The sequence below is a fragment of the Chrysemys picta genome, chromosome 2 (assembly GCF_011386835.1).
Source record: "Chrysemys picta bellii isolate R12L10 chromosome 2, ASM1138683v2, whole genome shotgun sequence".
In the NCBI taxonomy this organism is placed as follows: Eukaryota; Metazoa; Chordata; order Testudines; family Emydidae; genus Chrysemys; species Chrysemys picta.
In genome coordinates this window covers 149,904,321-149,927,534 of record NC_088792.1, presented here as the reverse complement: position 1 = coordinate 149,927,534, position 23,214 = coordinate 149,904,321, and the positions used below count along the sequence as shown (strand labels likewise).

Sequence of the window (23,214 nt, the reverse complement as noted above, 5' to 3'; positions counted from 1 at the left end):
GCCCTCTCTGGGCGGGGCTTATGTCAGGGCGATGCTGATTGGCTGTCCAGTATGGGCCGGAGGGAGCGGGGAGCGAAGCTGGCTGTCAGGCTGCTTCCCTCAGCGGGCGAGCGCATGCGCAGTGCGAGAGCGCTCCGTGGCACTGACTCACTGCCGGCACTTCCGGCCGCACCATTTTGTTTCCGGGTCAGCGGGGCGCGGCGGCTCCTTCCTCCGCCCACAGCCCAACCGGTCGCAGCAACCGCCGGAGCCGCAGGAGGGAGGCGGGACCTGCCCGGTACCGACCCCCGGGTCCGAGCGAGCCCCTGAGGGCGGGGCGGTGGGGAGCCGGGCGGGCCTCGCCCCTCAGTTGGGGGGGTGGGCGGCGCGCGGGCCCTGCCTCCAGGGCGGGGGCGGGAGCGGGAGTCTCCGAGCCAGGCCCTGCTCTGTTGTGGGTGTCGGGAGCGGGGGGGTCCTCGGGCACCGGGCACGGGCTGGGGGGGGTGTGTGAAGGGGGCGGTCGGGGCTTGTCTCCTGGGCCTTTCCCCTCCCCGAGCGCTGACTCCTTCCTTCTCGCTCAGGCGGCTGCTGGGGAGGCGCCAGGATGAAGCTTTACAGCCTAAGTGTCCTTTACAAAGGCGACCCCAAAGTGCACTTGCTGAAAGCCGCCTACGACTTGTCCTCGTTCAGCTTCTTCCAGAAAACCAGGTGGGTCCCCGAGGCGCCGGCCCCGGCTGGGGAAAACTCCCCTGTGCTAGGCGGCCACCTCCCTGGCTGGAACAAATAGCTCCATAAGGGCGATCAGTGGTTGGCGCGCAGGCTTGTGAGAGTGGGGTTCCAGCCCCTGCTCTGCCACAGACTCCCTGTGTGACCCCGGGCAAGTCACTTAGGTCGATCCACGTAGGTAGGTGCTTAAATCTCAGTTTTGGTTTCACAGACTGGGGACAAACACCTATCATGAGTGCAGGAGCCAGTCCAGTAAGCAAGCTCAGAGGCTGCCTACCAGATTAGGTCCCATTCAAAATCTGGCCAAAAGAGGAGGTGGTCTTCATACCACCCTCCTTATAACATTTAGCCCAGTGGTTAGAGCACTCACCTGGGATCTGGGAGGCCTCAGTTCAGTTCCTCTTCTGCCTGATGGGGAGAAGGGATTTGAACAGAGATGTCTCACCTCTTTGGGGGGTACTCTAGCCACTGAGCTATGGGGTATTCTACTGTGGGGCTCCCTCAGTTTTCCAGTTGAAGCTATTCCTCTGTGGATAAAGAGTGACATACTGGTTGGAGCAAGGGGTCTGCCTCCCAGGTGTCCTGCCTCCCAAGTGGGTGCTCTAAGCCTCAGGCTGCAGTGTCATTCTCTCTTTCACACCCAATGGCTAGTTAAGTATTTATCCCCAGTGGAACAGCCTGTAAAAGGGGGATGATATGCCCCTCTGGGGTATAGTGAGAGTAACTGCATTAAAGGTTGTGTGGCATTCAAATATACTGTAATGGAGCCCATAGAAGTATCTCAGATGGGCAGAATGAACATCCATATGAGTGAGCTTTTAAACCGGTGAATAAGATGGCCTTTTTACTATCACAGCAAAAGGCCTGTGAATAGATCAGTGACTGAGCTGGTGTGTTTTTGCAGGTTTTAGAAGGCTGATGCAGTGGGTTATACAAAATAAGAGAGCATATATTGATGTGAATTGTAATCCATATCATAGATAATGTGTCAAAAGATCTGAGCATCTCAGCTCATGAAGAGACTTGAAAAACAAATGGGAGATAACTTGTGGGTTTCGCTTTACCAATCCAACTGGGCTTCTGTGATGGCTGGAGCGATCAGTATATTTGTATTTAGCAATTGTTAGTATCTTCCCACTTGTGATAACATACCATTTAGGCCTGGCATGTCCCCTTTGCTTAAGGTGTTTAGTTGTGCAGAGAATACTGCTGATGGTTCAGGCCAGAGTGCTCAAAGCTACATGCTAATCCCAGCTCCTTGTCATTCTGGTGATTCACAGTGCTCTCAGCATTAGGGTGTAATCTGTATTTGCAGAAGAGTTTACCCATATTGCCCTTACATCAGTTAACAGCCCCCAACCATTAAGATGGGGTAATACTCCTAAATCTTTTAGAAAGAAGTAGTTGTATTAGCAAGTAGTAGTGACTGCAAAACAACTTCCCTTCTAACTTCCTGGTTTCAGATGCTCATAATTTTAAGAAACATTTGCCTTCTGCACTGAAATTTTCCATGCTTGGTGTGTACCCAAAGGTGACTTTTAAAGCATACGCAAACTCTCTCTTCTATGGTTCTGATGGAGGGGAGGGCAGAGTGAATTTGGAGGAGAAATACCATTGTTAGGATTTATTTTATACATTTTTACTTCCTTTGCCAAGGTTACAACAAAAATAGCTGAGGTTTGGAGCTTGGCTGTTGCTTGACACTTAGGCCTGATGGGGCTTTTGCTTCATGGTGGATTATGTCAGGGGGATTTTTTTTAAAGATAAGCATTAAACAAACGCACTTCTGTGCTCCTGCTGCGATTTTTACCTGTGCCTAAGGAAGTTGTGCTCCTCTGACTTCATTACATATTTTTCCTGTTTGGCATGACCAGAGGTCTTGCATGTACGAGGGCTGATGCATGAGGGGAAACTGCAATTTGCTAATTGAAATAAAGTTAATAAAAATCCTCCCGGAAGAACTGCCTGAATGTCAGAGACAGAAGAAAATCACAAGTGCAGGAGGAAGTCTCAGATCCTACAATTTGTCTGTCCAGAATCATTGCTGCATTCTACAACAGGCTGCTAATCGGAATTTAGGATTTTTTAAAAGAAAATCAGTTTTTTTTTTATTTTCAAAAAATATAATCACCTCAACGTAAATTGATCAACACTAGTAGAATCCCAGGCAGGAAGTCATGCCAGTATCTTCCCTAACTCAGGCCCACTCAGATGCAAAGATGGCACAAACTACAGGCAGTTTTCTCTTACTCATTTAAAAAAACCTTAATTGTGGGGGAAACAATTCCCCACCTCACTAATTTGATTGATTTTGCACATGCATAATCTTATACTAGCAAGTACCCCAATCCTGCAAACTGACACATGCTTAACTTTGTGTGCACAAGTAGCGCCTTTGAATTCAGTGTGTAAATGTTTGCAAGCAGTATTAAGGATTAACAAATTTGGCCTAAAATTTGAATTTTGTCTTAAGTTTTTAGTGTCTCCTGATCCTGGAAAGGTACTGGGATTTTAAAGTTAACGTTTAAATGCTTTTTTTAATTCATGGCAGTCTTGTCCAATGATGTCTTTCATGAGACTTACTAAAATATTCTAATTAAACATGGAGGGGGCAGGTGAGGGGAGAGAGACTGTGATCAGGTACCTAATTTAACGCCCCCACATGCTCCTTTTTATCATAATTGTAATTTGAGTATCTTTCAGAATTGTCACCAGGAATTAGGTTAGTCTTGTGTTGTATTATAACCAGACCTTGGACTTATTCCTTAAAGAACCCCACACATCTGGAATTTCAAATTCATACATCAGCCTGAGACCAATAGGAATGATTCTACATTCTTTCATTTCAAGCTCTGATGGAACACTTGAATTAATCTTCTCCTGCAGGTTTTGGCAGCCTTATGTTGCAGTACTGAGACTCTGAAAGTGAAACTGATGTTTTTAATCCCCATTGTCCCAGACTGGGAGTCATGCAAAACATAAATAGCATAAATAATAACAAATGAATTGACTACTTAAAACTTTCACTTTCAATAACTGAAGATGGGTAAAACAAACTGGCTTACTACACATTAATATTGTCACTTTATAGCAGTATATTGCATTAATCCATATATTTCATCTAAGTTGTATACCATAGAGATGGGAGTGTAGAAGCTGCTTAAGTGTGGTATGCATTGCAACAGCTTGGATTTAAACAAAACTTGTGGTCTGAACAAGTATGTGCCGAGAATGGTTTGTTATAAAGGCAGCTTTTTGGGTACTGGAGCTTGAAAGAGGGGAGGAGAGCTATTGTGGCATGGGGAAGATGGCTGAATAACACAGCAGTAAAGAAGCTATAGGGGAAGTAAGTTATCCTTTCCGGAAGCCCTTTTTGACTTGACTTATTCAAAAAGGCCAGGTAGCGTACCTGAAAATAAAGTCTGGGACTCTGGGCTTCTGGTGGGAAGAGAGCATTGCATAAAGGCCACACTTGCTACCTTTGATCCATTAGTCTGTTCTAATCTGTGTCTTACTCCTGGAGAATAGCCCCACTAAAACCAGTTGTGGGGCTTGAAGTTGCCAGATTTTTAGTTAGACTGTAGCCTCACTAGTGGGATTCGGAACTGTGCTCTGACTAGAGCCTGCTAATCCTTGCACCTGAAGCCCCTGGGATTTTGGCCTGGTGGACTCTGCTTAGAAGCACCATCTTTCATATGTCTGACTAGTAGGTGTCTGATAAATGTGAAGGTATCTGCTGCGTCCCCCATGCAAACCAGTAGCTGAAAGGGAGAAGAATTTCTCTTTTCAGCCCTCCAAAGCCTCCTGACAACTGGTTGGGATGTAGCTTTCTGCTAACTGAAGCATGGTGCTTCCTTGTGACCAACTCCAGTGCCTGCCTGTGCTCCTAGTCTTCCCCAGGAGCAGTGTGAAACTGACAGAAGTCTTGGCAGTTTCACAGCTGCTTGCAGGGTTCTAAATGGAGGGGTGGGTTTACACCTCTCTCTGCAATTGTTTCAGTTTGCAGACTCAAGAGAAGACTATCGGTTTATTCTTGGTTTATGTTTTCAAGGCTATCCTTATAACTGAGAGGTCTAGAAATAATGTACTAATGAAATGAAAGCCTAGATTTTTGCAGAGTCTGAGTATATTGTGCAGGCCCCCAAAATACGTCAACCAGGGTGAATGTATGACACATCTATTTTAGTCTCACTTCACGCTGCATTAGTGAGACTATTCTGGGATGCAGTGCACTTGCTTTTAAAGCCAGAACAAGAGGAAATACAATTTTAAGACAGCTTTGAGGAAAAGAATTTGAGACTAAGGGAAAGATTAAAGGCACTTGAATGTTTTTAAACTGAAATGGTGGTGAACTTTCACATTCTTTTCCCTTCCCCCTCTCCTTAAAGGCAAGTAAGTCTTTACCCCAAGTAAAAGGAGGGAAGGAAAAAAACAGGAGAAATAGCTTTTGGGGATCTTCCATGTTATTAATGAAGACTTCTGCAACAGGTGTTCAATTACCACTAAAATGTCTCTTCTGCCCTCCACCCCCGCAAAGTTACTCTGGGATCGGCATTAAGTTGGTGTCTTTCTCATGTATCATCCCTAGTAATAAAGATTCTGCAGCCAAACAGGCTCTGTGACACCTTTACAGCACCTTACACTTCTGGAAAGCCAAGGAAGGACAAGTGATTAGACTTTGGTAAATTCCAATGATGTACAAAAAGGGATTGAATTCAGTTCACTCTCCCTGAGATGTCTTGGCACTTTAGGGCTCTCAGAAGTAAAGACAAGCAATTAATTTTTAGTCACTGAAATCAGTAGGTCTCTTTAGATACGCACGGGGGCAGATCTTAAGGTTGATGGTGTCAGTTTACTTAGTTCCTAAATTAATGAAGGACAAATTCAACTTGGATATTAGAAAATTCTGATAACGCTGTGAGATGGGAATGGTCTAATGAGATTTCCGTGCCAAAGTCAGGTGTCATGGTTAGACACTTCTGGACAGGATATTTTTAGAGTCCTTCCTGCTGGACTTGTTGGCCAAGTGGGCCTCTCCCTGCCACTTCACCTGTAGTTCGCCTACTCTACAGTAATCCTGATTACCGCCCATGTTCCCAATATCTAAGCCACTGCACAAGTGTAGGAGTTAATAGAGAACCATTGTAAGTACTGGGGCTTGATGGAAAAAGAAACTTGCGTACAGGATATAAGAAAGCAGAATGCCTTAGCGCTGCGTGAAAAAGCCCCTCTTCATGGAGACCACCACCTGTGTCCCACATGCTGCTCAGTGGCATGCCTAAGAGAGTAGGCTAGGATGAGCACTGAGGCATCATGCACACCTTTTAATGCTAGGCAGTGAAGGTGCATTACCTTCTGTGTAGCCCTGTCTATGGGAAACACTACAGGCAGAGCCCCCACCCTTCAGTTCCATGTAGTACACATACTGAAGTGAAAAGCAACAGAGGGAGTATAGTAGGGCTGGGTGGTAACAATGACCTGTGAGTTAATTTGTGTTAATCAGCAGAGCTGACACTGGCGGTCTGGGTCTGTAGTTAGCTCCTGCTAGGTGGCTTGGTTCTCAGTGGTCAAGGCAATGTTTTAAGTGCTACCTTGAATGCAAGATTTAGAGGAAACCTTTTTATTGGTTGCATCACTATTTTTCCACGAGCACATGCTCTGCAGTGAGTTAATACAGCAACTGCTGCCAAAATTACTTTGTTCTTGGCATCATTGTGGCGATAGGTCTGTTTGAGGGTGGGGAGATGCTATTGTAAGAGAATTTTAAGTAATTAAATGCTGTGTGTTTGCAGTGTTCAGGAATTCATGACCTTCACAAGCCAGCTGATTGTAGAGCGGTCAGTGCTGGGCAGCCGAGCGTCAGTGAAGGAACAAGGTAAGAGGACACAAGGGCCTTGATCACACAGAGTTACGGTCGATAATGTACCGGAATGCAGATTTTCTGCATCTTGCGAGATCCAGAGCAGCTGTGTGCCTTGGAGAGTTTAATTCTTTTCCCTGGGCGTCTGCTTCTCCAGAGAATCTGTTGCTGGCTACTGTCCCCCTCCCTATCATTGCGATCAGCAGGAGCTGTTTCTCAGGCTATGCAAGTCATGCAGATTACTAATCTGGCCTAAATTGCTTGATTAAATTGCAAAGCACCTAATGCCCAATGAAAAATGGATGTCTGGAGTCCTGGCTGGATGAGACACGGCTGGCTCTTAACATCCACCCTGAGGTGTGGCACGACTTGTAGGAATTTCTCCAGTGACAGCCACCCATACTACTACTGTAGTACTGAGCATTCCTGGTTGCTGATGTCATGTCATGTCCTCTCCTCTGCCTAAGTAGCTCTGGCATCCCCTAATGGCAGTGTGGCACATGCATGAGAAATCTGCACCAAAGGGTTAACCATGCCTATCTTTTGTGTGTGTATCTGGGAACTTCCTCCATTTGTAGACTAAACTCAGGGTTCCCTGAGTAACCATATTGGTCTCTGATTGGCAGTATTGATTCTGTCGGGCCAGGAGGTGCGCAAAAGATTGTGAGGTGGGAGGGAGTCTGGATTTCAGTCCATACTGGACCCCAGCCAAGTCACATGCTGACTGGCACTTCTGCTGTCCCAGCTGGAAAATCAAGTAAGCGCAGGAACCTGCCTGACAACCAGATGCTGCTTTTGAGCTTCATGCCTCACCTTACCCTAACTCCACACAAGCCCTGCCGCTGAACTGAGCCTCACACGTGCACTGCCTGAACTCCCCTCTCCAGTCCACAGAGCCGCTCAGATCTTCCTGCCATTACTTTCACCCCACCCCACTGGAATCCCTCTGCTGGCTTCTCCTGCGTAGAGTTCAAACTCCATGTCTCTGTGCTCAAGGCTGTGGACTGCAATGCTCCACCTGATACAGCCCTTGTCTTCCTGTCCCATCATTTGTACGCTTTTCTCTGCCATCACCTCTGTCTGCCCTAACTCCTGACTCCTAGCCTTGTTCCATACACCTCCCTAGTCCTGGAACACCCTGTATGCCACATCTCCTTGCTCCAAACGTTCTTAAAACTGTCTTCTCATGCCCCCTTACCTACACTAATAGTATGTAATAGTGAGTCATTAAATATTAACACCCTAGAACCAATAGAACATGTAACCCAAACAACTTGAATGGCCTAGTTGTATCTTACCTCCCTTCCTCACCTTTGTTTAACTTAAATTGTACACGCCCTTCCTTGGTTACATTTGTCATGCACCATGTGTGCCATGGGGGAACAGAAATGATCCAACTCACTCAGCACTCTTGTGTGCTGCCTCTGGTCTTCCCTGGGGAGAAATACATTGCATCCCCTTCTACTGCTTTCCTAGTGAAACCCATGTGCTGCCTCTGAGCTAAGTGTTGCCAAAATGTGAACCCTAGATCTTAGTCTGGACAGCGGAGTGCTAGTCCATGACAGTTGGCTGATTTTTACATGTGGGTTGCTCTGAATGCTGCTTGATGACCCCATGTTGTGCACTTACCTGTGAAACCTTTGCACTTGGTCTTTGGTTCAGAATACCTCTGCCATGTGTACGTGCGAAATGACAGACTGGCTGGAGTGGTGATCGCAGACAACGAGTATCCACCGCGTGTGTGTTTCACCTTGCTGGAGAAGGTAAAGTCCATTTAGGGCTCTTTATTTCTGGAGATGAGCCGTGCGGCTGGGATGATGCACGGCAGGAGGAGACTTTGACTGTGTATTCAGAATCCTGAATTTGCTTCCCTTTTAGCTGAAAAGCGACTTGCTGCTTGGGCATTTGAGACTCTACAACTCTTTTCTCATCTGCCAACATTACTGTCACAAATTAGCTACATGGTGATGGTAGGATCTGTTCAGGCCTAAGACTTCTTCATGGGCTGGGTGATGCAGTGGGTTAATGTATTTTACCTTGGCCGACCTGGGTTCAGTCCTGGTTAGACTCCCAGACAAAAGGGTCTGATGCTCTTAGCCTGATACTTAGTATTTGTCCTCCTAGAAACATTCTGCAGTCTGGCCCAGGCTTTTGAGTGGTCAGAACTGGTGCCTGGGTGTTACAAGTCTGACAGAGCTGTATCACAACTTGCATGGCCTCTGTCTGCGTTCTCAGCTATGGTCGCTGCTGTTAGTCATGCATCTGGATGCAGGGTGTCCTGTGTGTCAGCGAAGACCATGGGGCTCTTGGGAGAGGGAAAGTCCTTGGTATGTTATCTGAATTCTAGAGACTGTCTCCTCATTGGCCACTTAATGTACTCCCAGCTTGCATTCCTCTGTGGGTTGTGAGACAGGAGTTGGGTCCCCATCCCCTTCCCTCTGTTGACAGAGAGTAGGATGCCAAGGAATAACTTTCTTAATGATTCTGAGATCTCAAGCCCTGTTGTGGGTATCTGAGTGGGGAAGACAGCTGGATGCTCAACATTGGGTTTGCTTTGCATTGCAGGTGCTGGATGAGTTCTCCACACAGGTCAGTAGGACAGACTGGCCCTCAGGATCTCCATCTACGATTAACTATGTAGCCTTGGACGGTTACCTTAGTAAATATCAGGTATGACATGCACTTACTGACTGTCTGGATGTCAGAAGACAGAGAAGCAGTAGGAAAAGGGTGGTCTTAGTGGGTAGGCTGCTGGCCTAGAACTTGGGAGTGCTTGGTTCAGCTCCCTGCTCCTCCAGGCTTCCAGCGTGAGTTTGAGCAAATCACTTAGTGTGCTGGGCTTCAGTTGCCCATTTGTAAAATAGGGTCCGTAGCTCTGCCCTGCCTCTCGGGGTACGGAGGATCAGTATGCCAGCTGTAGTGATGGGCTGGCTGAGTGCCTAAGGTGAATGAATAGGTCTGTTTCCTCTCACTGTTCAGACCAGCTCTGCAGTCTGCTCCTGTCCTCTAGGCCTTACTGGGAGTGTGAGGAAGGCCTTTAGCTGGGAACCCCCAGTAATCCCTCTGACAGACGTCAGCTCCGTTTGCCGTCTCCACAGAGGCTTGTATCTTCGGTCTCCCTGTCCACACACAGGGCATGGAGTGCTTTGAGGGGGGAATCCAGCTTCCAGCTTGGATACGTCTGGGCTCATAGGCCTGCAGACACTGAGCTCCCTGTCCTTGGAATAGTGTTCTACGTAACGTGCTATGTTCTTGCTCTCCAAGAATCCCCGGGAGGCGGACGCTATGACGAAAGTGCAGGCAGAGCTGGACGAGACCAAAATCATTCTGGTAAGGGCTGCATGCGCAGGAAGAGGAAGCGAGGAGGGCCAGGGCAGCAGCTGCTGTGAACCCTTAACCTCTGTGGGGGTGTTTGGCTCAGCCTCCTGGGAATTGGTGCCATTAGTCTGGTACTAGACCCTGCCTGAGGACTGGGACTGCAGACACCCCATCTCCATTCATGAAGTCAGCTGAACCCAACTCCAGACTGGCCTGAATTCCTGGATGCCTTGACTGTCATGAGTTGTGTGGGTTCCCAGCCATTACTTGGAAATAAGCAGATGTTAGTCTGAAGTTAGCTTGATATCAGTCCATAGACTGCATAGGGCAGGCTGGGTCACATAGCACCAGACTGTGGGGCTGCATTTGAGTCCCAGGTATCTGGCTGCCAGGGCACCAAGGGAAAAGAGCAAAGGCATTGGGTCCCCTGTTCTCTAATGGGGTGAGACTGGGAAGCCAGGCTCCCCCAGAAAGCAGGGGCTTGAAGGACCCAAGAAGTCACAAGCCCATGCGAGGCTTCTTCGGGCTCTTTACCGTGACATCCCCAACCTCCCAGGGTGGGCGAGGTGACATCACCATTCACACTTGCAATGCTGTGTCCTGAGTGGAAGCTAACCGCGTGGCGATTTGACAGTGCCTGCCTCTCACTCGCCCCTCGCTAGTGCTGCCCTGAGGGCTCGGGATGGAGAGTCAATAGCCAAGCTGGGGACAAACTGAAAATATTTGGCTCTGGTGCTGTAACAGCAGCTGGGAGAGGCGCGGGTTTTCAGCACTGGTGTCACTTCTTGCCCTCTGCAGCACAATACCATGGAGTCTCTGCTAGAGCGTGGGGAGAAGCTGGATGACTTGGTGGCTAAGTCGGAGGTGCTTGGGCTACATTCCAAACACTTCTACAAAACTGTAAGTGCCTCTGGGGCTCGGCGGCCCTGCTTCCTGACAGGCGTGAGGCAGCTGGGAGGGGTAACGAGGGCAGAGGGCAGCTGTGTGCTGGGCTGGGCCAGCACTTACTCACCCAGGGCAAAACCTGCAGATGTGTAAATCCTGTTAAGTAGGCACTCAGATGTTACCCCAGTGTCTGATATGGGGCTGGCTGGGGCCCCAGATGCTGGGACTGGCTGGCTAAGGCTGAATCTAGCTTAGGTCTGAGTGGATGCTTAAGTGTGGAGGAAATGGCAGAGGAGAGGTCTGAACCTTGACGAGAGATGCTCACCTCCTTGGGGCTGTTCTCTGGTCCCAGCTGCCAGGAGCACACTGCTCTTTGGCGAGAAGGCTGCAGTTTTGCTCTGGGCTGCAGGGATTTCCACTTCTGTCACTGCAATGAGCTCCTAAACCACTCAGAGTGCAGCACCCCCTTGTGCCAGAGCGCTGAACTACCTTGGCTTCCAGCCGTTTTATTGTTTGCATGTGCCAGTGCCTCGGAGACCTCCTCATGGAGCCGGCCCCCGTCGTGCCAGGTGCTGGGCAAAGCTGGTCCCCGCCCCGAAGAGCATAGTGACTTCTAGGTGGAGTTAACGTGCTCGGTTTGTTTGCAAGCTCCCTTCGTGAGTCTCTGGGTGATCCTCGAGGTGGGTGTTAATGGGAGGGGCAGAGGTGGAGGGTTCTCGGGAATACCCTTCCCTCTGCCTCACTCCAGCAAGCCTGGGGTTGGTGGCACGGCACAGGCTACCCCGCTGGGGTTTGGAAGCGTCCAACTGAGCTGCTGACTCAGGAGCTGACAGGGCAGCGGTGTCCCAAGGCAGGCGGGCTGAGCATTACAGAAGTGCTGTGGGAGGGGGTTTTCCCAATAGAAGAGAAGATAATGTGTGTGGGAGGGGGTGGAACTTGGAGTGGAGGGCACTGAACTAGCTAATGCCAGTGGCCCCCTGTAAAGCCATGGCCTTGCAGCTGGGCTCACTTCTGCTAGTGAGCCTCAAAGTGATGGGTCACAAGCCCCAGATGGATCACCCCCTCCCAGATCCAAACCCCGCCTGTCCCACCGCTGCTTTGACTCACCAGCCCTGTAGCACAGGGGCAGTGGGCAGAGTTAGGCATCGCTGTATCTTGTTGGCTCTCCGGCACACGAACTGCGGGGTGCTCGCCTGGAAGGAGCCGGCTGTGAGCCCAGTACACGGGCTCTCAGCCTGTCCCTAGAGGGGAACTCCAATGAGAAGCCTCTCAGCTCTTCTTTCCTTTTCAGGCCCGAAAGCAGAACTCGTGCTGCGAGATCATGTGACCCAGCCATCTGAGACCGCTGCTCCCACCGCCTGGCCTTCACTCACTTTCAGACCTTTAAAGTACATGGGACGAAAAGAGACCGCCCGTGGGTGGGGATCCCCGGTTCCAGGCTGCACCTCTGCAGGCGGTGGGGCTGGGACAGGGCTTTCTCGGCACCCCGGGGCCATCTAGTTAAACAGCTCTTCCTCGGAAAGGCCGGCAAGGTCAGCCCTGAAGAGACAGTGTGACCATTCTCCTGCCAGCCCTTTCTGGCCTGAAGGGCTTGTTGTTTTGACATCTGGCTTGTAATTGCAATGCTGGATTGGCCAGGGGCTTTCACTCCTCATCTCCAGAGATCAGATGTGGACTGCATTCTGGTCACGTTGTTGTTTACAGTCATAACACTAGAGAGGGACTCCAATAACTGAGACCAGCCAGCACCACTGCCCAACGTTGAGGGCCCATCAGCTCAGCCTCCGACTCCTACCCACCCAGCGATTGAACCCTTGGGCGCGGGGCCCGGTTGATATGGGCCTCTGTGGAGCGTTGAGAACAGGCGTCAGTGTTGTGGGATGTAGCCTTGCTGCTCCCAGGGCAGCAGGGGTGCTCCAACTGGAGTCTCGGGGAGCCAGACCTGGAATCTCCAGTTGTTCCCCGTGTTCAGCTGGGGAGTCAGCACTCATGGTGGCGCTTTCCCAACAAGTGCCACCAAGCCAAGGTCCTCGAGCTTTGCTGCAGGGGATCTGCCTCCCCACCCCGGCAGTGAGCAGAGCGCCCCCCCGGGGGGTGCCGTTCGAAGTGGAGCAGGGGGAGATGCTGGCATTTTGCCTTGCTTTTGCCCTGTTCCTTGCCAAGGGGCTGGTGGGTCTCTCCCCTCCATGGGTGTCTGGGCTGTGTCACAGTTACTGTCTGTCCTCACCAGGCTGCTCATCAGCCAGCATCCCCATCACTTCGTCCTAACCTGCGGCTCTGGCCCCCGGGGCTGTGCCGCCTCCCACTCTGCACTGGGAGCTGTGCCAAGTGTGCGCTGTGGTGTGGGAGGGTCTCACTGATCGGCCAGGCCCGGAGCTCCCTGCTGGCTGGTGGAAAGGCTAGAACATGATGTTCACGTCCCCTCTCCGTACGGAAATGAAGGCTGAGCAGAGCCCACCCTGTCCGTCCTTCCATCCTGTCCGTGGAGCTGCACTTTCCTTCCCCCCTTGGACCTGAGTCTTGCTCATCCTTGCCTTTGCCCAGCACTGATGTACCGGGATCAGGCAGGGGGGAACCAGTGTCCTTGGGTGGGGCTCTGAACAGGGAGCAATCACCTGGGGAGGGGCGCCGGGGAGACGAGGCAGCTGCCAGAAACAGGGCGTTCCAGGCACCAGCTCACTGCGCGGAGGATGTGCCAGTGCCACCTCCTAGTGGGCGGGTTGAGCACTGGCTTGGTCTGCACATGGGAGAGCAGCAGCGAGTGCCCATCCTCGCTGCAGTTCCATTGTGCAGTGAGAGGTGACGTGAGTGTTTGTGACATGGGACACTGCTAGCAGGGTGTGGTGCCATCCCTGGGCCAGGGAGAGTTCACTCCCCTCTGCAGACCTGGCTTCGGTCACCTGTGGTCTGTCCCCTGGGAGGCCCTCACTGCACAATGGGCTGGCTCTGTTGGGATTGGGGGAGTGGGCAGGTGGCAGGGAAGAGCTGGGCAGAGGGGCATCAGCAGAGCTGTGTGTGTGGCTGGCTGCCCACCTGATGCCACAAGCGGCACATCCAGCCTGGGGTTCAAGGCCACTAGAGCGGGTGCTAAAGCCATGGCTTGGTAATGCTCTGGGGGTAGGTGCTGCTGGGAATAGACCCTGCCTGGCAGACTCCTCAGCTGCACCCTGCTCCTGGCGCTGCCCTCTGTGCAGCCAGGCAGGGAGCCAGACGCAGGGATGGCAGAGCCACCCTCTCCATGGGGCGGAGTTCCTACCTGGCTTCCCCTCCCCCCTGGAACTGTGGAGCTGGGCTGTACCGCCTGGCTGTCTGAGCTCCCTCCTGCCCCTCACGTTCCCAGGCCCGTGGCATTGGCCTCTTACCCTTTGAGCCCAGCAGACAGGCACGTGAGGGGTGAGCGTGGGCATGAGATGGCTGGAGTGAGCCCAGCCCTGTGGGAAGGAAGGAAGAAGCCCCAGCTCCCAGCTGTGCCCCTGGACGCGGTGATGTTTGGCCATGTTGGCACTGCACTCCATCCCCCCACTCCTACCGTTTCCAGTGGAAAAGCTTTGGCTAGCGGACGCGAAGACTGTGTTTTAGTAACCGTTGCCTGACTTCTCTGTACGTGCTGTTGGCTGGCCTGTACCCGTTTGGATAAAGTTGTCTTCTCACCGTTCTCAGCTGGCTTGGGCTCTCATTAGTACTCCGGTTCTCCGGCCAGCTGACCGTGGCCTGCCAGATCTCCCAGTCTGTGGTAGCAGCCTTGGCCGGTGCTACATGGGCGGGAGCTCCATTTTCAGGGCTGAGGGAGTGCTCCCCTCCTGGCTGGCTGTGAAGCCACATGCCCTGACCATGTGTGTGTGGTGGGTGGGGTGACTAGGCACAGCTGGAGTGAATGTCCCTCCCCTGCCTCTGCTCTGGTGGCCCTGATGCCACCGGGCTTGCTGCTCTCTGAGCCCATAGGTCCCCCTGTGCCCTACAGTTTGGGCGGCATTAGCCCAGGGCCTGTTTAGCTCAGCCCCTGCCCAAGGTCAGGAGCATCCATCTAACCTTCCTTTTCTGCTTGGGTGGGGGGCAGCGGACTCCTGTGGTGACCCTATAGCAGTTTCTTTTGGCAGCAGCCCCCACCAGCCCTGGGAAGGTGGTGGGCAGAGTGAAGGGGGGTGGGAGGGATGCTTCTCACAGCTGGGCCCCTTGCTGCCCCATTAAGCCTCAGAGCTGGAGGCTGCTGCCTCACCCTCCCAGTGAGGGCCAGAGTCCCAGGCAAGGCACAAGCTCTGGCCCAGCTGCCCCTTGGCCTTCACCATTGTGAGCGCTGAACCAGCTGTGCAGCAGGGCTCTTTGGTGCTGGAGTCCAGCCTGCTGCCAGGGGTCTGCTCACTCCTGGCCAATGGCTGGGTGCTGTGCCCCAGTTCAGCGAGGCCCATCCTCTGGCGTACCAGCGGCTTCCCTCGTTCTGTGTCAGGATCTCAGGCAGGGGTGTTGAATGTGGGCCAGCAGTGGGTTTTCACTCGTCCCCCTCCAGCCCTGTCTCTTGTGCTAGCCGCATTCCCTTAGAGCTGCCTCCTTAGGCTTGGCCTTCCGGGAGCTCGCCCTGCCACAGGCACGAAACCTGCTCGCTCTTAAGACAGACACCTGCCCGCTCCCGTGGGCATGCACCCGGCCTGCTCCCTATGCTGCCTCAAGGCTCCAGGCCCAGGGGCTGCCTGCCCTAAGCAGGCCTTAGCCCCCAATGCCCCAAGCCTCTGCTTCTACCATTGATGGTTTAATGGGATGCACCGCAGGGAGGGGCTGGGTTTGCTGGGAGTGGTGCTTGGACCTGGGTAGTTGCCCTAGCTGGGTGGGGGTGGTGCCCAATCACAACATGCTAAAGGGAGACAAGAGGGAGGGACCATGACAGCCCCATGTGGGTCCTCTCTGGGCTATGCCCTTGAGCCAGTTTGTAACAGATCCCTCGGTGCTGACTGCTCACTGGCAGCTACCAGAGCCTCCAAAAAAGCCACTCCTGCCTCTGCTAGTGCGTTATGTGGCAGAGATCAGATGCTGTGGTGAGGGGTTGAAGCATCAAACTGGCAGTCAGGTAGCCAAGGCTGTAGAATGGTAATTAACCAGCATCGCCCAGATGGACGGGGGGGCTCCGGTCTGCCCCAGCCAATGTCAGCATGGTGTGTTTCCAGGGGCAGAGAGCACAGGGACTGGGCTCCCCTTTCCCAAGGGTGGCACAGCCCAGGGGGGCCAGGGTATGGGGATCTTGCTCACAGAAGGAGTCGCAGTCGTTTCACTTCGTCCCTTTTTTGTTTTATTTTTTAAGTTTATTTGCAGTTTCCCGAGACAAGCCACCCCTCCCCCCTAAAACCGGACTCACCGTTTACACTTACAAGGCTCAGAGAGAAAAGACAGTGAGAAGCCCAGACAAAACGAAAGAGAAAGTAAGAGGGAAATTCAGCAAGGATCCACCGGCATTCAGGGGACGGACAAACAGCTCCTCGGCCTACAGCTGTGTAGTGAGAGGCTCGCTCTTGAAAGGGCATGCAGAAGAGAGATCCCCCCAGTCCCTGGCAGCCCATAGAGCTCCAGCTAAATGCAACAGAGAGTACCGAGGGCACGAATGAAACACCTGTTTCCCCATGCGGCCACGGAGGGCGCTCTGGGTTTGGTGCACAAGCAGCTGAAGGAAGCCCCCGGCCTCAGAATTCCCCCCTCTCCTTGCATGGGCAGCCTATACCCCCACCCATCCCCAAAAGATATGTGGGAGAAGAGGAGGGGGCCGAGAGCAAAGTGAGGCCTAGCCCCTGGCTTCCTGCTGGGGTCCAGTGGGTTTGGGAGAGAGGTGGGGTGTAGGACTGGACGCCCCCCTCCCTGTGTTCTGTTCCCCTGCGCTGGCCCCTGCCTTGGGTGGGGAACAACTCATTGGGATGCCCCTCCTGAACCTTGGCTAGACCAGAGGGCAGCCTGTCTGGACAGTGCCCCACTGCTCCAGGCGGGTTGGCAACGTTGGGCAAAGTCCAAACTATGGGGTGGGGCTGGCAGCCACCATTTCCTTCTAAGAACCCTGCTCTCTTTTAATGTGGTGTCCATGCTGGCTGGATGCCCACCCCTGGCTTGGTCCAATACCCCTGCTGTTTCACTGCAGCCCTGGAGAGCCCTTCCCCTCCCATGGACCCAGTTGGGGGCCATCAGAGATGTGCCCCTCCCACCCCACCCCCCACAAGAGCCCGGCTCACTCACTGCACATACCAGGAAAACACCCAGATTTCTGCTCCCAGCACACTGCAAATCCATCCCTCACAGGAACTGCTCCCTGCACTTTGGGGGGGCTGGTGCCAGCTGGGAGAGCAAAGGGGGCCAGGGGGTCCATGCTGTGGTGCAGAATGTAGAGGCCTGCCCTCCCCCTGAGCCATGCTGCCTGCCTCGGTGATCCTCCCCTTCCCTCCAGCACCGGGTCCTGGGCTATAACCCCACCACCATGGTACAGGCACCAAGCCAAGTTGGCCACAAGCTGGCTCCCAGCAGCCTTCTATGTAGGACGCACCTGATGCCTGTTTGTCCCTGACACAGGCGCCAGCCAGGCAGCCTGCCCTCCTTGCTCCTAGCCGGGCCAGGACTTTGTAAACAGCCCCACCCCAAACCTAACCGGGCTTGCAGAGGCTGGACCCACGGCAGCCCCCTGCAACCTCCACCCTGTGCGGGCCAAGGTGTGGCTGCTGTCCCATGTGCGCACGGCTGGCTCCTCTCCGAGCTGGGGCAGGGTGGCCCTACAGAGCCGTGACACCGTTCCCTGCTCCAGCACTGCACCCACAGCTCCCTGCCAGCCACCCGCCTGCCCTGCAACTCCATCCGCTGCCCTGGGGGGCAGCCAGCACACAGCCCATCGCACGCCACCGGCTGTCACCGAGGAGCCCTAGCTCAATGCCCCCTGTGGGTATAATGCCCAGGCTCTTAGCGCTGGCTGCGGGGGGAGGGCAGGAGATCAGCTCCTGCTCTGCATTTCACCCTCCCCCGGTGCCATCGTGCAGAGCCACCCCAGGCTGAATCTCACCCATGCGAGCCCCTTGGGTGGCACCGCGGGGGGAGGACGTGAGTATCATGGGGCAACGGGGCACGCAAATGCAGCGGGGGAGGGGAGCAGCATGGAGCCGTGTGAAAAACACCAGGGATCCAGTGACTGCAATTCCAAATGCTCCTCTCACCTGCGCCTGCCACCATCCGCCCAGCCAGCAGCTCAGCTGCTGTTGTCATGGCCCCCCTCCCCCGCACTGTTCCCCCCGCCCTGGGCCGGGGTCCTGTCCTGGCAGCGTTTAGCACTGGGCGCCTCCCGGCTGTCAGCTCCACTGTGGGGTGTGTGCACCCGCCTGGGCTAGAGGTGGCACCTCCCCACCCCAGACAGGGGGGAGCAAGCTGCCTGGGTCTGACCCTAGGGCACAGGCTGGCAGTTGGTGCCTGGCGCATACAGACCAGGCATTGGCAGGCTGCCGCGCGGAGGGATACACAAAGGAGTCCCAGGAATGGGCAGGTCTGGCCTTCCCATGAGGCAAACTGAGGCACAGGGGGGAGGGATAGCTCAGTGGTTTGAGTGTTGGCCTACTAAACCCAGGGTTGTGAGTTCAATCCTTGAGGGGGCCATTTAGGGATCTGGGGCAAAATCAGTACTTGGTCCTGCTAGTGAAGGCAGGGGGCTGGACTCGATGATCTTTCGAGGTCCCTTCCAGCTCTAGGAGATAGGTATATCTCCATATATTAGCCGCCTCATGTGCCAGGCTGTGGGGGAGGGCGCCGCTAGGACTCAGAGTGTAGAAAATTGTGTCTGCTGCTGATGCATATGTATTCTCTCTGCTCTAGATGCACAGAGATGGTGGAGTGCTGTGCTGGAGGAAGGAGAGCACAAAAGACATAACAGGCAGGCAGGAGAAAAGGTGAGAGGGAATAACAGAAAGCAGCAGGAGCTACAGGGAGAGAGAGAGGAGGAGCCTCTTATGTACCTCTCTAGCACCCCCAGGAGCCTGGACTGATTCACACCAGCTTCTCAGGGAGCTTCCTGGTTCCTGCTGCTTCCCTGAACCCACTTGTGGAGAACAGGCAGTCAACTGAAGTAGTAGCAGCCAGTTAGGCCCTTAAGACGCTGATATCTTCCTTCACTCAGGCCCTGCTACCAGGCTGCTTATTTGTCCCCTTCAATTGAGTGTTGAGAGCCATTGTAGCTGGCACAGAACAGCAGTCATGAGTGAAAGAAGAAAACGCCCCTCTGGGGCAGCATTCAGAAAAAGAAAGCAAGCAAGCAAAGGAAGCGTTTCTATCTAAGCAGGAAGGAGCTCTGCTGAGATACACAGACACATATGTTCACGGTGAGCCTTCCGGCCCCAGTAATGATGTGAGTGGTGAGGAGATGCCTGATCTTCCAGTTAGTCAGAGTGCAGGTGACCTGGCAGTTACTGTCTGCAGCATCCATATCTCCATCTCAAATGGGTGTAACCATGCACATTCCTGAAGAGAAGTGTAGATCAGAGAAGAGTGTGGTGGAGACGCAAGAAACAGCTGCTGCTGAGTTTAGTTCCTTAAGTCTAGATGATCCAGGATTGTGGACCCACTTGAGCAGTAGCCTGAGGGACTTCCTTGTACTGCGTGGGCCACAGCAAGTGAAAAACGTCATGTTCCCCAAAGACAATGAAAATAGAAGTTTCCATCCAACACATTACTGGTGTGAAATCCCCAATGGTGACAAAGTGGAGAGGCCATGGCTTATGTACTCAAAAACCCAGAATGCTGCATACTGTTTTTGTTGCAAACTCTTCCAGTCTAATGTTCCAGCCACATTGGGTTCTACAGGAACAAAGGACCGGAAAAATCTGGCTAGAAATCTGGCATGCCATGAGAAGGCAGCAAATCACCAGAGAGCATTCCATAGGTGGAAAGAGCTTGAGATAAGACTAAGGTTAAAGGCCACCATAGATGATCAGCATCAAGAGAAGATTGCATCAGAGTCTCTTAACTGGCAAAATGTTCTGAAAAGGCTCATTGCCATTGTGAGAATGCTTGCTACCCAAAACCTAGCACTGCATGGCACTTCAGATCAGCTGTATGCACCAAACAATGGAAACTTCCTTAAAATTGTGGAGTTGATGGCTGAATTTGATGCTGTACTCCAGGAGCATCTAAGAAGAGTCGCCACCCAAGAAATGTACACACACCACTACCTTGGAAAAACAATTCGAAATGAGATCATACAGTTACTGGCAACAAAAGTCAAACAGAAGATTGTGGCAGATCTGAAGTCAGCAAGATATTACTCTGTTATTCTGGACTGCACACCTGACATCAGTCATACGGAACAAATGACTTTAATGGTGCGTTTTGTAACAACTACAGCACCTAATGAAAATGTCCCTGCAATGGTGACTGTCAGAGAGCATTTTCTAGAATTTATTGACATTGATGATACTACAGGAGCAGGTATGACAAATGTGCTTCTTAAAAAGCTGGAAGATACAGGAATTGCGATAGCTGACATGAGAGGTCAGGGCTGCGATAATGGTGCCAACATGAGAGGAAAGAACAGAGGAGTGCAGACACGGATCCAAGAGTTAAACCCTTGAGCTTTTTTTGTCCCATGCAGTTCTCATTCACTGAACTTGGTGGTCAGGATGCAGCATCAGCTTCTAGTGAGGCTGCTGAATTTTTTAATGTAATTCAAAGCATCTATGTATTTTTCTCTGCATCAACTCATCGATGGCAAATTTTGAAGCAACATCTGGGAACATCCTCTCTGACACTGAAGCTACTGAGTGCCACATGATGGGAAAGTCAAGTGGAGGTAATAAAGCCTATCAAACACCAAATTGGGAAGATAGATGAGGCCAGAGTTGCCATTATGGAGGATAATGCTATGACAGGAACTGTTCGCAGGAGAACAATGGCAGAGGGAAATGGAATCACCAGAAACATACATAACTTCAAATTTCTGTGTGGCTTAGTGTTGTGACATGACGTACTGTTTGAAATAAATGTTGTAAGCAAGAGACTCCAAGGTGTTGACCTTGTTATATCTGGAGCAATGGAACGACTGGACAAAACAAAGTCATATCTGCAGTCTTACTGGTCAGCTGAGGGATTTCAAAACGTTCTGAAGAGTGCACAGAAGTTGGCAGAGGAACTTCACACTGAAGCTATTTTCCCACCCATTCAAGAATTCAAGAGTCACCGAAGAAGAAATTTTGATTACGAGGCATGGGATAATCCCATAAGAGACCCCAAACAACAATTCCAAGTTGAATTCTTTAACCAGGTGCTAGATTGTGCAATACAGTCAGTTGAAGAACGTTTCATGCAGCTCAAGGAACACAGCAGTATATTTGGGATGTTGTATGATATTTCAAAACTCCTCACTATATCTGAAGAAGACCTACACCAGCAATGCAGGGCACTAGAGGCAGTGTTGACACATGATGACATGCGCGATATTGATGCGAGTGATTTAGGTGGTGAACTGAAAGCCCTTTCAAGATACATTTTAGCAGGATCAACGCCAAAGGCTGTTCTGGAATATATGTGCACAAATAAGATGACCACCTTCTTTCCAAATGCTTTTGTTGTTCTGCGCATACCTCTAACACTTCCTGTACCAGTTGCCAGTGGAGAACGCTGAAGTTAATGAAAACACATCTACGCTCCACAATGACACAGGAGAGGCTGGTCAGCCTTGCAACCATCTCAGTAGAGCAGGAGCTGGCCCAGACTGTGGACCTTCAGGAAGCAGTTCAAATCTTGGCAACCAAGAAGGCATGGAAAGCACCACTTTGATTATTCAAACAGATAAAAACGCCAGTGTTTACTATGCAGACAAGAAAAGTTACATTTGCTGTTCAGGGGTTTGAAAGTTAAATGTTACTTAAAATTTTTGAACAAGGCATTTAAAGTTCTCCTTTCTTGCGGTAGGTAGCAGAGCAGGATCATGAGAGTAGAAGAGGAAGGAGGCAGAATTGAAACCTTTCAAAGTTTTGGCTCAAGCGAGGGCGTATGGGGGTGTCATTTGAGCTCCCTGCCTCAGGTGCCAAAATGTTGTGGGCCGGCCCTGGGAACGGGTTTCAAATGTAGGATTTTTTTTTGCAAAACCTGGGCCAGGCCTAAGCTCTGGGTTTTGCGTCGCGCACCATGGTACCGTAATGCTCCTAATAATGGGCAGCCCCTGGCACCATGGCATTCTGGGCCATACTGGAGAGGCCTTCCTAGCACTACCATAATACACCTAATAATGGACCGTGCATAACACCATGGGGTCCTGGGCCATGCCAGGGGCTCCTAGGCACTGCTGTAATGCACCTAATAACAGTGCCTGGAACCATGATACCAGAATGCACCTAATAATGAACAGTGCCTGATACCATGATACCGTAATACACAACACCATCGGGTCCTGGGTCATGCCAGAGGGCCCCTCACCCCTTCCTACCACTACTGTAATACACCTAATAATGGACCATACATAATACTATAGGGTCCTGGGCCACACCAGGGGCTCCTAGTCACTACCGTAATACATTTAATAATGTACAGCACCTGGCACCATGCAGTCCTGGGCCATGCCAGGGGTTCCTAGGGACTACCATAAAACACCTAATAATGTACAGCGCACAACACCATGGGGTTCTGGGCCATGCCAGGAGCTCTTAGGCACTACTGTAATGCACCTAATAATGGACAGTGCCTGGTACCATGATATCGTAATACACCTAATAATGGACCGTGCATAACACCATGGGGTCCTGGGCCATGCCAGAGGGGCCTCTCTCCCCTTCCTACCACTACCATAATACACCTAATAATGGAGCATGCATAACGCCATGGGGTCCTGGGCCACACCAGGGGCTCCTAGGCATTACCGTAATACACATAATAATGAACAGCACCTGGCACCAGGCAGTCCTGGGCCATGCCAGGGGTCCCTAGGTAGTACCATAAAACACCTAATAATGTACAGTGCACAACGCCATGGGGGGGCTGGTTCATGTCCCCCACTCTATGCCCGTTCTGTGGAGAGCTGAGGCTGTGTCTGAGGCAGCTCCCACCTTCAGTGCCGGCATGCAGACCCCTGCTGTGTCAGTCAAGCTGGCGGCAGGTTCACCCACCCAGCATCATCCACAGCCTGAAAACCCAACCTTGTGGGGACGGCTTTCCAGGCTGCTGAGCTGCTGTGGTGTCAGCTGGCCCTGCAGCCGGGGCTGCCTGGGGCCAGCAGTGAGGTTAGCCCTGTGGGCTGACCGGTCCCAAGGGTAGGTCCTTCCATAGCCGTGAGCTTGGCCAGTGACAAAGGGGCCTGTCCAGTGAGTGCAGCCGGGACCGCAGGAGAATCTCTGCTCCTGCCTGTGGAGCCCAGCGCAGTGCCCAGAGCTGGGACTGGAGGGGCGGCTCCACCCAGGGCCGTTGCTCATGGACGGTGTCAGGCAGGCCCACAACCCAAACCCTATGGTCCTCAT

The 23,214-nt window shown here is 52.2% G+C and overlaps 1 protein-coding gene across 2 annotated transcripts; it reads left to right on the top strand.

Moving 5' to 3' along the window:
- Window positions 1-121: 121 nt before the first annotated feature.
- YKT6 (YKT6 v-SNARE homolog) lies at window positions 122-14,423 on the top strand. Of its 2 annotated transcripts, none has more exons than XM_065584367.1 (8): window positions 122-277; window positions 561-687; window positions 6,498-6,580; window positions 8,228-8,328; window positions 9,131-9,235; window positions 9,830-9,895; window positions 10,682-10,783; window positions 12,060-14,423. In XM_065584367.1, exons 2-8 carry the CDS (start codon window positions 584-586, stop codon window positions 12,093-12,095), a joined length of 597 nt encoding a protein of 198 aa, XP_065440439.1. In that variant the 5' UTR covers window positions 122-277; window positions 561-583; the 3' UTR covers window positions 12,096-14,423. The 2 variants fall into 2 exon arrangements, with proteins under 2 accessions (XP_065440439.1, XP_065440440.1); XM_065584368.1 differs by having other exon boundaries at window positions 163-291.
- The last annotated feature ends 8,791 nt before the right edge of the window (window positions 14,424-23,214 follow it).

Coding starts and splice junctions, on each gene's coding strand:
- YKT6 (XM_065584367.1), top strand. CDS start 584: ATGAAGCTTTACAGCCTAAGTGTCCTTTACAAAGGCGACCCCAAAGTG. Junction 6,581..8,227: donor AGCGTCAGTGAAGGAACAAG/GTAAGAGGACAC, acceptor TCTTTGGTTCAG/AATACCTCTGCCATGTGTAC. Junction 9,896..10,681: donor ACGAGACCAAAATCATTCTG/GTAAGGGCTGCA, acceptor TGCCCTCTGCAG/CACAATACCATGGAGTCTCT.